Consider the following 15,266-nt stretch of genomic DNA (forward strand, 5'->3'; position numbering starts at 1 on the left):
AATTTTCTATTGATTTTAACATAATCATGGCCAAAATTAGTAACTGAACAGAAAGAATTATTATTCACCAATTACCACTTATTGTTTGCAATTGTAGCAATTCCGATGCTACTATTATTTCAGCTACTCGTGGTACATGCGTAGCGATGACGTAATAATAAATATCTATCATAACAGTCAGATGGTAATTACGTGATTATAAATTGTTTCTATTTCGAGAAGAATCGTAAAAATTAGAAACAATCATAATTCCAACATTAACCGGCCTTCTTGATGTTGGACTTGGAATTCTAGCGCAATGAAAATTACGAAAAACTATTGAAGTGCACAGATCCTGGCAGAGCTTACATACAGGGCGTCCCAAAATTATTGTACAAGCGAGAAAGGAGGGTTTCCTCAGGTCATTTGAAATAACTTTTTCCTTAGCGAAAATGCAATCCGTGGCTTCGTTTACGAGTTATTAACGAAAAACAGTGATCAATGAGAAGCGAGATTAGTTGACGCGAAGCGGCCGAGCCAACGAGCGGTCGAAGCCCAATTCCGCTCATTGGCTCGGCCGCCGCACACTAGCTGATCTCGCCTCTCATTGGTTACGGTTTTTCGTTAATAACTCGTAAACGAAGCCGCGAATTGCATTTTCGCTAAGGAAAAAGTTACTTCAAAAGACCTCAGGAACCCCTCATTTCCCGCTTATATAATAATTTTGGGACACTCGGTATACAGTAAATTCTCTCAAATTGTCCTCCAGCTTGTAAACAAACTATAAAAACGAGTCGTAAGGCGTGAATAATCGCATTTCTTCTTCTCAAATTGTCTATTTTTATTTAGATGCTGGAGGAAAATTAGGATGAATTTACTATCTTCACAATTTTATACACTTTTCAGTTGACATTTTATATCATCTATTTACGGAGTATAACACGACTCCGCGTATTGTAACTCCGCCTATTGTAACACAGTAAGTAAATAAATTAAGTTAAATCAAATTAAGCTTAATTAAATTAAATTTGATTAGTAGAATAAACGAAATAAATTGGACAGATAAGGAGATTGTGAGAGGGACGACCACAGGCCAATTTAACGTTTTCATTAATAATCCATCTGCCACAGCAAGTATGAAAACATCTGCAACACTCATAGCAATATTGTAAGGAAAATCCCGATAGCTAATCGGAACAGCCCAGAATAGCGGTAACAATGCTATCGTCTGTTTGAACGATCGAAGTGAACGCGCGTACGTGTATGTATTCATGTATACTCTCTAGGAAGAAACGCCACGCGATCAGTACATGCCACAATACCACGGAAGAACAACGGATACACATTAATTGACCAGCGGATAAGTGAATGCATGGGTAGATCAGCAAACGCAATGATTGATTTCTACGTTTCCGCTTATAGTGCAAACAAATCGATCACATGGTATCTTCCTCTTGCGAAACAAGTGAAATACATATGTACTTACTTACTAGATTGATACATAAGTCCTGCCGTCTATTGCATCGAGCGCAAGTTTATCTTGAAAGTGAACTTTTCTTACGTATCTCGTTTTAAAGCTCTACTCTACGCTTTTCAAACGCAACTTGAATTTTCGCATTTGATTGAAATTCTCTCTCGCGTTTCAAACTCGTGGCATATTTCTGACGTGTTCTTTTGTTTGAGTTTAATCAAGGAGATCAAACAATTGAGACTGCTAATGACGTTTGTGACGTCGGTCAAAGCGGTCATACTTGAAACGAGAGAATCATCTTCGAGCTGTTCTTACATTCATCTTTAGCGCTGTTTTAATTCGCCGTTTACTATAAATATTATTTCCCATTTTTATGATCATGATTTTATATGGATCGCGTGATTTGCAATGTATTTGTTACTGGTAATCGCGTTCGTTAATATACAAAGTTAAATTATTCGTCACTTGACTGCGGATCGTACGGTATCTCTCACTGATTATCTTACAAAAATCAGAATCTCTTAGCAAAAAAATTCTTTGTAACAGAAATGAAAAGAAAGACACCATTAATTTTGTTAATGCATACGTTTTTTATGAAATTGTATGTGCTGTAAATGCATGAAAATCTGCAGTCTAGTAATATTATCGATCTGCAATACCCTCTACAGTAAATTCTCCCTAATCGACGCTCAGATTGTACACAAAAATGGAAAGAGGAGGGGGGAGGAGGAGATACGATTATTCGAGCCTTGCGGCTCGTTTTTATAGTCACCGATTGTCAACAACTTTATTTGAGATATTATTTCGAATAATATGTTATTTAATTCGATAATTATTTGGAATAATCATTTGAGATAATTGTGAAATTCTTCTTGGAAATTTTATATGGTGGTCTAATTATTATCAACTTAATTAGTTTCAAATAAAATTTTCCCGATTGTCATCAACTATAAAAATAATCGTATCTCCTCTTCCCAAATTGTCCATTTCTGTGCACAATCTGTGCGCCAATTAGGGAGAATTCACTGTATATTATAATATTAATGCCACCGAAGTGCTCTTCGTTACGAAAGCTTCATTTTCCGAATGTTTCCGAATTTAATTATCTGACCGTCATAGCAATTGTTAAATAAAAATAGATTTCTCATCTTACGAATTCGAAAAATACTGAAAACAAAATAGCACAGTTCTTATTTCCTACGCGATCTAACACTTCCGGCTATCAATTGCATTAATTTGTTAGACACTCGAGAAAGCTCCTGTTTTGTAATCTAATACGTGTGTTAACGACTAAGTAAGGGTCTGTAACGAGATACGAATGTAGAGGAATCTATTAGCGTGGCTTCTTCGATCGTATTCGCAAATGAATCGTTCTACGCAAGAATCATTCGTATAGCTTTTACGATTGAAGCAAATTATATGTATAAAATTAATTTCAGTCCTGTTTAAAATTCAAACCATTGTGGGTAATAAAAGAAACGACCTCTGGATTCATATTCAGCGCGTCAATGTCTACAGGAATTGCTTGTTAATAGATTGCAAATCTTTGTGTAAAGTAGAAATTGTCATAATTAATATTATTATATATTGTATTATATATAATATAATAAAATATATATATAATATAATATAATAATATATATAATATAATATAATAATATATATAATATATAATATAATAATATATATAATATATAATATAATATGATATAATAATATATGTATATAATATATAATATAATATAATAATATATATAATATATAATTATACAAATGTATAAAATATTATACATTTATTTTTTCCTCAATAATTCTAATGAGTTGACAGTAATACAATAATGTTTTCGAATTGCTTGAATGTTTTTGCTATTTTTCATTTGAACTGTCCATTTTTGTCACAAATGCATGAAACATTTGCAGTCTATATATTAATTATCGTTACGTAGAAAAAAAGTTGAAAGTTGGAATTTTGCGAAACTATCATTAATTTTTCATTAAAATCTCGGACACAGAGATCCAATGTATATTTTGTAAATATAATGGGACGAGACATACGTTATTTATTTTTACGTTCAAAATTTACCGCCTTGTATACCGCTGCATCTTACAAGCGCTGTGGTTTGTGCAATTAATAATTTTGATTTATACTCTTTTGCTCCTACATCAGAGAAATATTATATAATGTATCAACTGTTATTGTATAATCCAAACATTAATTTGTTATGCCCCGAATACAGAAAGAAAGAGAACCTTAATTGGCAAACAATACATCATAGTGATCTATGACTGCTTGTTCTCAGCGAACAATTCTATTCTTCTCACGTATGAAGAATAAATATCGTCGTATTTCACTTTTCAGTCACATTGTATGTGTTACAGATAAAATATTACTTCCATGTTCGTGCATCTCGCATACGTTAAAGTAGCGTGTTTATCACCGGTACGTTTAACATACAACAGATAATTAAAAGTGATCGAAAACAACATTTTCCTTAAATTCATAGTTCATCATTAATTTCATATTAATTTTGTAACATAACCTTAGGCACTGCACTTTTATATCGAAAAATTGCGAAATAATTACTGTGAGCGACAGATATGATAATCATCGAGTTTAGTAAAAGTTACTAAAAAATTGGGATAATTCTTTCGTCAACGTAAAAAATAACAATAAAATTTGGTTATTACATTAAAATCATAAGGAAAAACAAAAGTTTTAAGCATTTTATCAAAGTCAATTAATATATTAGTGAAAATTAGTCAGAGTGTGTCTGTAGTAATTACAATGATTTTTATATTTATTTACCTAAGAATCTAAATTAAATTTAAAAAACTAAAGCTTTGAAATTCAAAGTTTATCTATCTTATTAATCTGAAAAAATTGACTACATAAACAGGAAAATTATCAAACGTTCGTTATATCTAGATTGCAGATGTTTATGCAATATTGCAGTAGGAATAACCTTTCAGGATCAAAACTAAATATTACAAAAGTCGTATCGTGTTTTATTCAACCTTACATTAGTATTTTTATAAGTCTTAATAGCGAAAAATATTGTTTCGTTTAATATCTTCCTGGCTACAGTATATTCTGCCATAAACAAATTCTCAGAATCCGTTCAATTTTGCATTTGAAAATGTTCACAGTTTTCATATCCGTGTTTCAAACATTTGTGTACCCGAAAGTGGTCCGGTTAAATTTTCAAGAATTTCGAAAAAGACATTAGCGTGACATTTCATAAAAACAGAGCGATACCACAGGGTTAATTAGCGACTAACAGATTGCCAGGGCAGTATCGCGCTGAAATTTTTGAGCGATGAAGAGAAATCGCAAGCGATTTTTGTTCGACTATGACACCGCGACTCGGAACTCGAATCGGTTCGGACGATTAGACAAGCTATCGAGCGTCAATGTTACCGCCAATCGGATTTGTTCGTCTGCCCGTTTCAACGTGTGCTGCCAACTTTCAGAAAAATCGCGAAATGCAGTTTTTAATGCATACCGCTTTCGTCGACGATGCACGGTGCATCATTTCGCATTATCGCGGAGCGAGATACACGAATTTACCGTAAACAGAGAAAACGCATAATTCATACCCCTCTCCACGTTTCACCAGAAAACGCGGTTTCACTCTCTGCCAGTGAATGCCTATCTGCAGACAATACTGTTTGAGGTTCGATACACCTCGGTACACGTTCAGCAAAAGTCATCGATGATACACACGATGACAGTGATTACGTAATGGTAAAATAATAGTGCAGGCGGAAATATAGTTAGATGCTTCTTGTTTGATCACGTGCGCGTTCCTCGTTTAGTTATTTATAGTTTGAAATCTGCGGCCTAATCTATTTTTTCAACTTGCAAATAGAGTATCAAGAAAATAAATGAAATGTCTCAAATAAGGAAAATAAGTATCGGGAAAGATTGAGGGAGCGGAAGATAAATAAACTAGTACGATCCATATGGATTCCATAAATCGATTTAAGGGAGTTCAAATCTTATTATTTCAGAATTAGAGTAAATGCTGTTTCAATAAGCTTGAAATAAAATCGATACGCGTTAAATGAAATTGCTGTTTGTAGTTTATCAAATAAAACGGTTTTATATTCTTATATAACTAGAGGAATTGAAATTGTGTTAAGTATAACTTCTAGTTATACTTATAAATAGAATAGTTCTACAAATATGAAAAAAATCCATGTCCACACATTTATATGTATATTTTGCATTAACTATATCATTATAAAAATTAGTTTCAAAGATTTTTTCAAAATGCTTTGTTTTTAAGATGTTTAACGATTCCGGAACATTTGAAGGTCCCTTTATGTTATTAAATACGTTGACATACAATTGTTGACCTGCAATTTTGCGGCGTCTGAACATAAAAGCACGAGTTAACTCGTGACCGGTCAATAATGAATTAAGTAAATTTCGTAAAATGTGGCAAATTTTTGAATATTTGATACACAAGAAGCACAGTGGTCTATTTATTGGTTGAATTAATCGCACAATAAGTCACAAAATTCTATAGACCTGTCAAATTTTGAACATTTGAAGCAAACAAACGAGGTTTCACACATTTCGTTAACATTATTTTCTTTATTTCTTAGAATTAGCCAACTCTGTATAAATGTTGTTGTTTTTATACTTATTGTCAAGAAAATATAAATATATGAACGACTAGAACATGAAGGTCTATAAATAATTATAACTAGAGATATATCAAAATATAGTAGGTTCATTATTAGAAAAATGATAATGTCTGATTTAATGATAATATGTCTTTTTTGGTTGTACAATAAATTTTGTGATTTTGTGTTTTTACTTAATTTTTGTTTTCAGATAAACAATGCGAAACCAGTCACCTTTTCTAATTTGAATTAAAAAATTAATCAATATCATTGAATAGTGCAATATTTTAGGTTCGCTTCCTCATGTTCTGCGAGCTATACATTAACTAACATGACTAACATTATAAAGTTGTTAATAAATTAAGAACATTGTTCCCAAATATTTGAGACGCAAAATCAAATATGTAAGTTCGAAACACATCCTGGACCTTTGAAACAGAGACGCATCTAAGAATAAGGTCATTACGCCACATAAATTAGTCAATAAATATGATTTCGTAATCAATCAAACCTAATTACGAACGAAGTATTACACCGAACACAAACTAAACTCTACAGTTATGTTTCAAGTGTCGTTGAAACAGTTCGTATAAAAAATAACTTAACAGGCACATCTCAGAACACAGAAAAAAAACACCTAAAAAGAAAAAATCTTCATAGAAAAAAATATCTAGTTTTTAGCATTACGATTTCGTTAACTTCGAGTCGCGTTAAATCTCCAACGGAAAGTAAAATAAAAGATACATTCGCATTATCCAATGACAGTAAAAAAAAAACAAATTTCAACAAAAACAGATGAATAAAAACTCTCTCTAAATGTGAACGAAAACGGAGTCACCCCAAATGTCAATAATGTTTGAATATTTTGTCAACTGAAAATTTAAAATCATTTCTGATTATGTTAAAATGGAAGAGCTTTGTTCACACTTTTACTACACGATACAAACACATTTCTACAATGTATGTTTGTAGTCTAAGAATGCAGAATGACAATTTTACCGACACTGCACATCTTTATGCACATGCGTTTTCTGTTTAAAAAACTATGCACACGCATTATTTTTCGAAAATAAACAATTAATCAAAATATCTGTAAACTTTCTCTGACAATAGTTTCCCAGTAAACGGCAACCTACAACTGAAACCATCATAACGTTACCCAGGGCAACGACCTTGCCAACGCATCAAAAAAATCATCAAACCGAAGAGTGGCATCATTTTCCGTAAATGCTTATTAAAAACAAAAACAACTATGCACGCGTCAAAATCCGGACAAAACACCAAGCAATCTACACCAAAAGCTCTCTGTTCTACCATACTCGTTCACTATCGCTGAATCACGCTAAATAAAAAAAAAAACAAAAAAAAAACAAAAACAAAAATAAAATCACATCGACTAATTCGAAATTAAAAAGTCACATTAAAGAGAAAAGAAGCACGTGAGTCCAATAGTCGCAAACTCAGCCATCGGTGCCATAAAAATATAAAAAGCAGTCCAAACTCCGATACACGCGGGTATCTACACTCTCGGAAATTCGAAAAACGATTAATAAAAATTCACCAGTATCCGAATAAATTTCATGATGGTATTGTGCACACACGGGACCCATATAATTAATATCGCCCCCACCAGCCGCCACATTTCCTCGCGCACCAGAAAACAATGAGGTTCGTGTATGGAAACGAAGCTAGCGCAGTTGACCCCCTCTGACAGGCTCGCATTGGCACGGGCAAGGGTACAGAGCGCGCCACACCGCCGCCATAACGAGGATTCGAAGCGTGCCGACGACCGTGTGCCCCCTGAACACTGTTTACCCGCAAGCGCGTGGCCAAACGGGCACGCGAGTAGGTCTAGCGCGAAGGGCACTTCTCGGCTTTCACTCACCGACTTTGCGTCTGGCAGACGTTTTGCAGCCCCGTCCAGGGCGGCCGGAAGTCGAGGACACCGTCAGTGCGACCTTAGCAGTCCAGGACACTGTTCCCGCGCGATATATCCGGAGGATCGAGCGATCGTGCCGAACCGAACCGAGCCGAACCGAACCGAACCGAACCGAAGCAAACCGAATCAGAGCTCCGAAGAGGCAAGAGACCGCGCGAGCGTGCGTACGTCCGGCGTAAAAATGACGAGGACGGGCGTCGCGCTGTACGACCGCCGGCACAAGGGCGTCGAAGGTCGCAGCTGCGCGTCGAGCCGAGCAGAGCCGACGAGCGGCATGCAGGTGCGTCCCTCTTTCGCGATACGCCGCGACCGCGACCGCGACCACGCGCGCAATTTGGAAACTGCCCACGAGTCCGATCAGTCCGACGAGACAGACCCGCAAGTCCGACGTGCTCGACGAGCCGTACCGTGGATGAGAGAGACTCCTACGTTCGGCCAGCCAGATCAGAGAGAGGGGAAACGTAAAAAGACTGGCTTGTGAACCCGGTCTAAATGCGGCTCTGGGTGTACATACTACCGCGCCAGTGATGACGTATTCTCGCTGAGAATCGTCCAGTTGGAATAGGGATGATGCTGAGGTGTATTCTGGTGATGCCGTGTGCTGCTGCCCGCTGCCTTCTGTTTGCTGCGGATGCTGATCAACATTCGAGCTTGGACAACGGGCTCTTGGTACATCGCACGATGCACCAGGAACCCGCTTTCTGTGGCAATACTTATTTTAGCGTTATTTCGAGACTTCGGGTCGTGGTGTCGTAGTTCGTTGAATCGATTTTCATGGCCAGTTTGGCATTACGGATTTCAAAATACACAGTAAATGCTCCCTAATTCGCGGTCAGATTGCGCATAAAAATTGACAATTAAGGGAAGAGGAGATACGATTATTCGAGTCTTGCAGCTCGTTTTTATAGTTACCGACGATCCGGCAAATTTTATTTGAAACTGATTAAATGGAAAATAATTAGACCACCATATAATTTCCAAGATGATTTTCGCAATTGTCTCAAACGATTATTCCAAATAATTATCGAATGAAATAACATATTGTTTGAAATTATATTTCAAATAAAGTTCTTGACAATCGGTGACTATAAAAACGAGCCGCAAGGCTCGAATAATCGTATCTCCTCTTCCCAAATTGTCCATTTTTGTGTACAAGAGTGTCAATTAGGAAGGATTTAGAGTGTCGCTGAAAGATACATACAAGCGGTCGCCAGATGAAGCGGTCTCTTCTCATGAAGAAGAGAAAAGAAAAGATGCAGAATAACTTTCCCGCATTTGCGGCTCACTTTTCGAGAAAATTGAGAGTTTGAAAATTTGCTTTGTCCATACAGACAATGTTTATCGAACGACGTGTCATCGTCTATAGCAGTCAAGAGTCTGTGTTCAAAGCGAATTTTCAATCTCGATTGTTGCGAAATCTAAGCTTCAAAACCAAACAAAGTTATTTTGAATTCTTTTCATATTTTTTCATGACGGATCACCTGGTGCTCGCTGGTACATATCTATCAGGGACATCTTATGCGATAACATATGGAGGCTGAGGTGACCTTGGACTTCTTATGAGAATTAATCTTTTTAAAATTCCGTTCGGATTCGGACTGAGATTTGAAGAAGCCTGTGAATGCTGATTGACTTTCATTTGAAACATTTTTTGACAGACCACAATGCCTGAAAATCGTGACGGTAGCACTCCAGACCGAAGTCTCTTCGGACCTATGCTGCAATGGCGGCCGCGGCGTTAACATATCTTATAGAGGTAAGCGATAAAAAATGTTCAAACTTTCCTATAAAAGAATTCCGATATTTAGCACTTCCAAGTATTTTTAGAACCTTTTTTTTGTAATAAGCATTGCATAGTATTAATACATAAGCTAAAAAATACTGTCGATTATTAAAACATCCGACAATTAAATAGTGAAAATACAAGTAGTGATGTGCGTGAAATTGGTTTGCGAAACTGTCATTTACTGATCTATAATAAATATGGTTGGTGTACAAAGTATTCGTACACCCTTTAAAAAATTTTTGGGGGACATTAGAGGGATTAGTTTATTAGACGACGGCTGAAAAGTTGTTTCCAAAAATTGCAATTACTTGGCATTATAAAAGAATTTTAAAATTATGTTTTTTCAACTTGCTTAACAGAGCCTATAACGAAAATTTAAAAAATGTATTTTGTAGATCCCGGTAATCTCGAAAATTTCATCGAAATTAGGTGACCTTGACATGAGCTGAAAACAGTTAAAGATCGCGAAAATCGCAGTTCTTCACGAATTTCAACCAAAATGTACATATACATATAAGTTACCGAGATCTACAAAATTCATTTTTAAAATTTTCGTTACAGGTTCCGCTGAAAAAGTTGAAAAGGCATAATTTTTTTATTCTTTTATCCTGACAACCAGTTGTAATTTTTGAAAACAATTTTTGAGCCATTGTCTAGTAAATGAATCCTTCTAACACCCCCAAAGATTTAGATCGCCTAATTATGAAAGAGTTATTCCGTTTTAAAAAGTGTACGAATAATTTGCACATCGATTGTACTTGAATAAATTACTATAGTTTCGTTTTGAACCAGAATTTTGACTTTAGCATGTCGTATACAATAACACAATCTCCTAAGTTGAGTACTATTTTGGAGATCATGGTTTTAAAGTATTCTCAGTTTACAAGTAAAAAATATCCTGCAAAACATTCAATTTAAAAAAATAATTATTGATCAGGGGTGAAGAGCAGGGGTTTCTGGGCCCACTGACCATCGTCCGATTCTTATTAGGATAACGGACACATTTCCGTACGCTACAATTGGCAAAATGAAATCTATCGAATTAATCGGACACATCACTGATTTAGTTGCGATTTCCAGGAAACTGAAGATAGAACTTCTAAATTGTTAGGTTTTTTCTGCCGTAAGATAACAATATAAAAATCTGTAATAGTTTCTGCTGACATGATTATTTAAAAGATAATTGTTTAACTATCTTTTTTAATATAGCACAATTTACATAGAAATAAACTTTGACTCGTGAGCTCACAGTTCTTCTGAATTCGAATTGTAGAGGTTAAATACATAATTTAACATGCGATAAATGGTTCCAGTTAAGAAAGTTTGATTTCGAGACGTAGAGATTTTTACGACTGAGCTCGGAACGGAACGAAGACAATTTTCGTCTTATAAAGATTTTCAAGTTATCGAGATTCTACTATATGTAAATTCTCTAATTCTATATTCTCTATAATTCTCAGATTTTAAAATCAGCTTTAATTATTAATGGCGAGAAGCTTGCCTTAATTTCGTATCAGAAACATTACAGAAAGTATTCTACTTAGATTTCTGTTAATTATTGAAATTACAAACAATTTTGTTTACCACCGTGTACATAGATCATGGTTAAATAGATACAGCAAAAACGTTTCGATTCTTTGCAACGGAAAAAGATGATGAACCACGATTCTTTCACATCTGCGAATATTATAAAAATTATTATTTTATATATATAATTTATTATTATTTGATATATTTATATATTTATTATTTAATATATATATATATATATATATATATATATATATATATATATATATATATATATATATATAAAACTTATTAAAAATAAGTCGAGAGAAAAGAACAACATTATTTCATGCAAGACTTTCATTTCGAGAATAATAAGTTTAAAAAAATGACTATCGAATAGGAGTCAATTAGCGTGTCGGAGCATGACCTACCAATACTACTTCTTGTCATACATAAGCCACGCGATCCTGGCGACTCTTCGAACTTATTTTTGTCGAGGAGCAAACTTTAAATAAAGAACTGTTATTCTTTTTTTTCGACTTATTTTTGCATGTAAAATTACCACCCGGCCAGTTGTACCGCGATTTTTAAGGACAGCTTTAAACTTTTTTTAGCTAGTTGTTATTCGCTTTGGTAAAATTCGCAAAATGGTATTGAAACATTATAAAGGTTTTGTTTCGTCAATTATATAATCATTTGTTATCACAATTCTACGTCGGTATTTATTTAATAACGCGTGGAAAATTAAAGTCAAAAGAAAGAAAATCAAATTCAGTTGAAATGTCCGCTTTCCCATTCTTAATTATTATCTGCCGTCTTTTACACATCGTTTTGTTATTCCAAGCAGCTGCAATTTTAGCAAATATTTCTTTAAATATTGTCCCAAAGGAGTTCAAGCAGACTGATCGAATCTTATAAAAATGATTCCGTTTTAAAAGGAGTTGACTCAGCCGTGCTCTTCGCTGTATATACCTCGATTATTTTTAGAAAGAAAGATTAGGATAGAGGATAAATTAGTTGTCCCAAGGTCATAACCTCCGGCCTTTCTATAAAACTGCCAACACTTATAATGCAGTGTATTAGTCAAGGTGAAGATCAATTCGATGACCTATGAGACTTCATCTGACCTTCGGTACAAACAGTTAAAAATGGTTGAGTATGGTTACAAGGAATGAGATGATTGCAACTTTCTTCGTATATCGTCGAAAACAAGTGCATAAGACGAATGGAAGACTCTATGCATGATAGAATTACGTTAAAAATCTGTTTCACTAAAAATTCACCGAATTTCTATTTCGCATACAATCTAAAACAATTGTTACAAAGCCTACAATTGCGTCACAGTTCGATATACTTTTCCTATATATATCATAATAATTAGACAAACTTTATAGGCGAATAAATGAATGCACAATCGTTTCTTGAACGTAAAGAAATCGACGAGAAGGTCCAGCGCACTTCGGCATCGATCGCACACTTTTAGCAGTTACGACCTCCTCGTGATACGGCACTGGAGGCAGCACCGGCCAGACCCTCAATTAGAAGTTATAGTCACATCAAAAGCAACTGGTCCCAAAAAGACCGCCGCTTCCACTCCAGTTCGCGTTAAATACGATCTCGATTTCTTACGCCGTTGTGTCGCCTTGCATCGTCTTCCAAACAGCAGAAGAATGATGCGGTTGGCGCTAACGCGATAAAAGTCGGGAAGCGTGATGAGGTGAGCGCACGGTAGCAGTTATGGTCCGACTATTTTTGGTCGAACTGTAAATTGGATCGTTTGAAATAATTCTAGGCACTCAGAAACCTACACCGTGGATGACGCGCCAGCAAAAAAATTATGCGGTAGCTGATGTAGTTGAACGTTGATGTGATCAATGCCACGCGCCAATATAAAACACTGACGGGATCGTGTCCGAATACGCAGTGAACTGATCGACAAATGTAAGAAAATTTTGCTAAAATTGTATTCTTATAGCACAATTTCATTTCTAAAGTAACGATTAATTTTTAAGTTGAAATTATAATTAGTACAACAAAATTGAATTGTTGAAATAAAATTGAATCCGCGAGGTAAAAGCTAGTTGCAATATCAAAATATTTGAAGCAGTATTATTTGGTTATTTCATATACGTATCGAAAGTGGTAAAGATAATATGCTCAACTATTTTCGAGCTTTAATTATAACAAACCGTAGCTGTCTGTATTTTTCAATTTGAAAGGAATAAAACATAACGATGAAAATGATAAGGATAATGAAGAAACGATAGACTACTGAAAACATGGAGTTGTCTTAAAACAATTTAGTTTAATGTATAATGTATACAACACTTTTATTGTCATATAACATATAGTGCAATAGCGTAGAATCTTTAATGTAGAGGCTCTTAATACTGAAAATGCTTGAAGATTTAAAACTGTACAGCGTGTGCAATTATTCAATCGTAATCGGTTCCGTGGTAAATACATAAATGATACCGTAGACATCGTAGATAAAAACAATTGATTTCGGAATAATAATTTGCCCATGTTACTGGAGTCAATCCAGGTATTGTAGGCTTCAGTCTTACGGAGGTAATCCCGTATAGCAATCTAATGGAACGTAATTCAATTTGAGCAATGACCTGAATGTAGGTACACATGTAAATATTAAAAATCGATAATAGCGTGTGCATATCAGACTACGTATAATAAGAACAAACTTTAACATAAATGAAAAAAAGTAATTTCTAATTGCACATTGACTACGACTGTTTAACATCAATTTTGTTAATGTCTTTTAAAATCTTAGTAACTAAGGTATTGAATTCGTGTATACTTTTTACATATAAAATTGGCTTCTTAGTTAATTAAAATTAATATCGTAGAACAACGGGAACTTTTTGTAGCAATTGAATGCTAAACGATCTATTCCAGAAGTCGATTCAATCAACTGGATAATATAAATGAAAATGTTGGAATTTAAATGCAATTCAATATATGACGGTTACAGAAATCTTATTTTCTGATTATGTAAAGAGTTATGTAAATAATATAAATGTCAATGTATGAAATAATTTACTGAAAAATCTGCTCGGCAAACTTAATGAAAAATTGTGACCTGTCTGTTATTACTGGAGAACTCGATCGCATAGAAATGAATCAAATTAGTTTCGACTTGGCACAACAATCCTATTTATATCTAGATTCCGAAAACATTATACTAAGCGCCTGTTTTAGTATCACGTTGGTATTTGAAAGATTCTTCGACGGGGATAATATTAGGCTTGACGTAAAATTACGTGCTATCTTCGCTTGCGTTCTTGATTTATCGCAATCGACGAGTATTTTAACATCAATCAATAAATTGCATTTTAATATTATTCAATAACGAATCACATTTCTATATTAATCACGATTGCTTTTGAAATTATTTTGTTTAATCTACTAATTCGACGCATTCGCAGAACAACTCGTTGCCATTGTGAAAATTCCCAGCATGATATTCAAGATAATTCAAGATATTCGTTTCATTTAATTAACACATCATCTACCTACGATGGTTTCAAAAACTAAATTAATAAATTATTTAGTAGCACTAATTATTTCCACCGTATACAAATAAGTCGCTCAGCGACATTGTCTCTAATACTTTCGTTTAGGATTATTATGTAGAATATATGACTGTTTAGATTTCTCTTGGTATAGCACGATAATTGAAAATTCTATTCACGCTAAACCTACCAAGCAGGTTCACATTTTTTGTTTTAAAATTGCTGAAAATATAGAGACTCTTTCATAGAGAATGATCGAATAAATCTCTGAATCCAAACATTCGTTATAATGAAAATTATGAAAGGTCTAAATATATATACATATTGTTATAGTCATCAAGTAACACACATTAGTTGCTTTTGGGTCTGTCAGGATTAATATTAACACTTTGACTGCCGCGCATCACCCGTATGCGG

General features: G+C 34.5%; 1 protein-coding gene across 3 annotated transcripts in view; it reads right to left on the reverse strand.

Annotated features, from left to right (window-relative positions):
* Gbs-76A (Glycogen binding subunit 76A) overlaps positions 1-15,266 on the reverse strand; it is a 98,428-nt gene that overhangs the window by 82,316 nt on the left and 846 nt on the right. Inside the window, exon 1 of one of the 3 annotated variants that reach the window (XM_033478448.2) lies at positions 7,968-8,372. The exons of 1 other annotated variant lie outside the window; for it this stretch is intronic. Coding sequence is in view for 1 of the 2 variants with exons in the window: in XM_076524073.1 (XP_076380188.1) it covers positions 7,644-7,664 (21 nt within the window). In the remaining variant the exon portion in view is untranslated. Of the gene's footprint in view, positions 1-7,643; positions 7,680-7,967; positions 8,373-15,266 lie in introns of those variants that run through there. One more of the 3 variants, XM_076524073.1, reaches the window with a different exon arrangement.

Source organism: Megalopta genalis, chromosome 8 (genome assembly GCF_051020955.1).
Source record: "Megalopta genalis isolate 19385.01 chromosome 8, iyMegGena1_principal, whole genome shotgun sequence".
Taxonomy (NCBI): domain Eukaryota; kingdom Metazoa; phylum Arthropoda; class Insecta; order Hymenoptera; family Halictidae; genus Megalopta; species Megalopta genalis.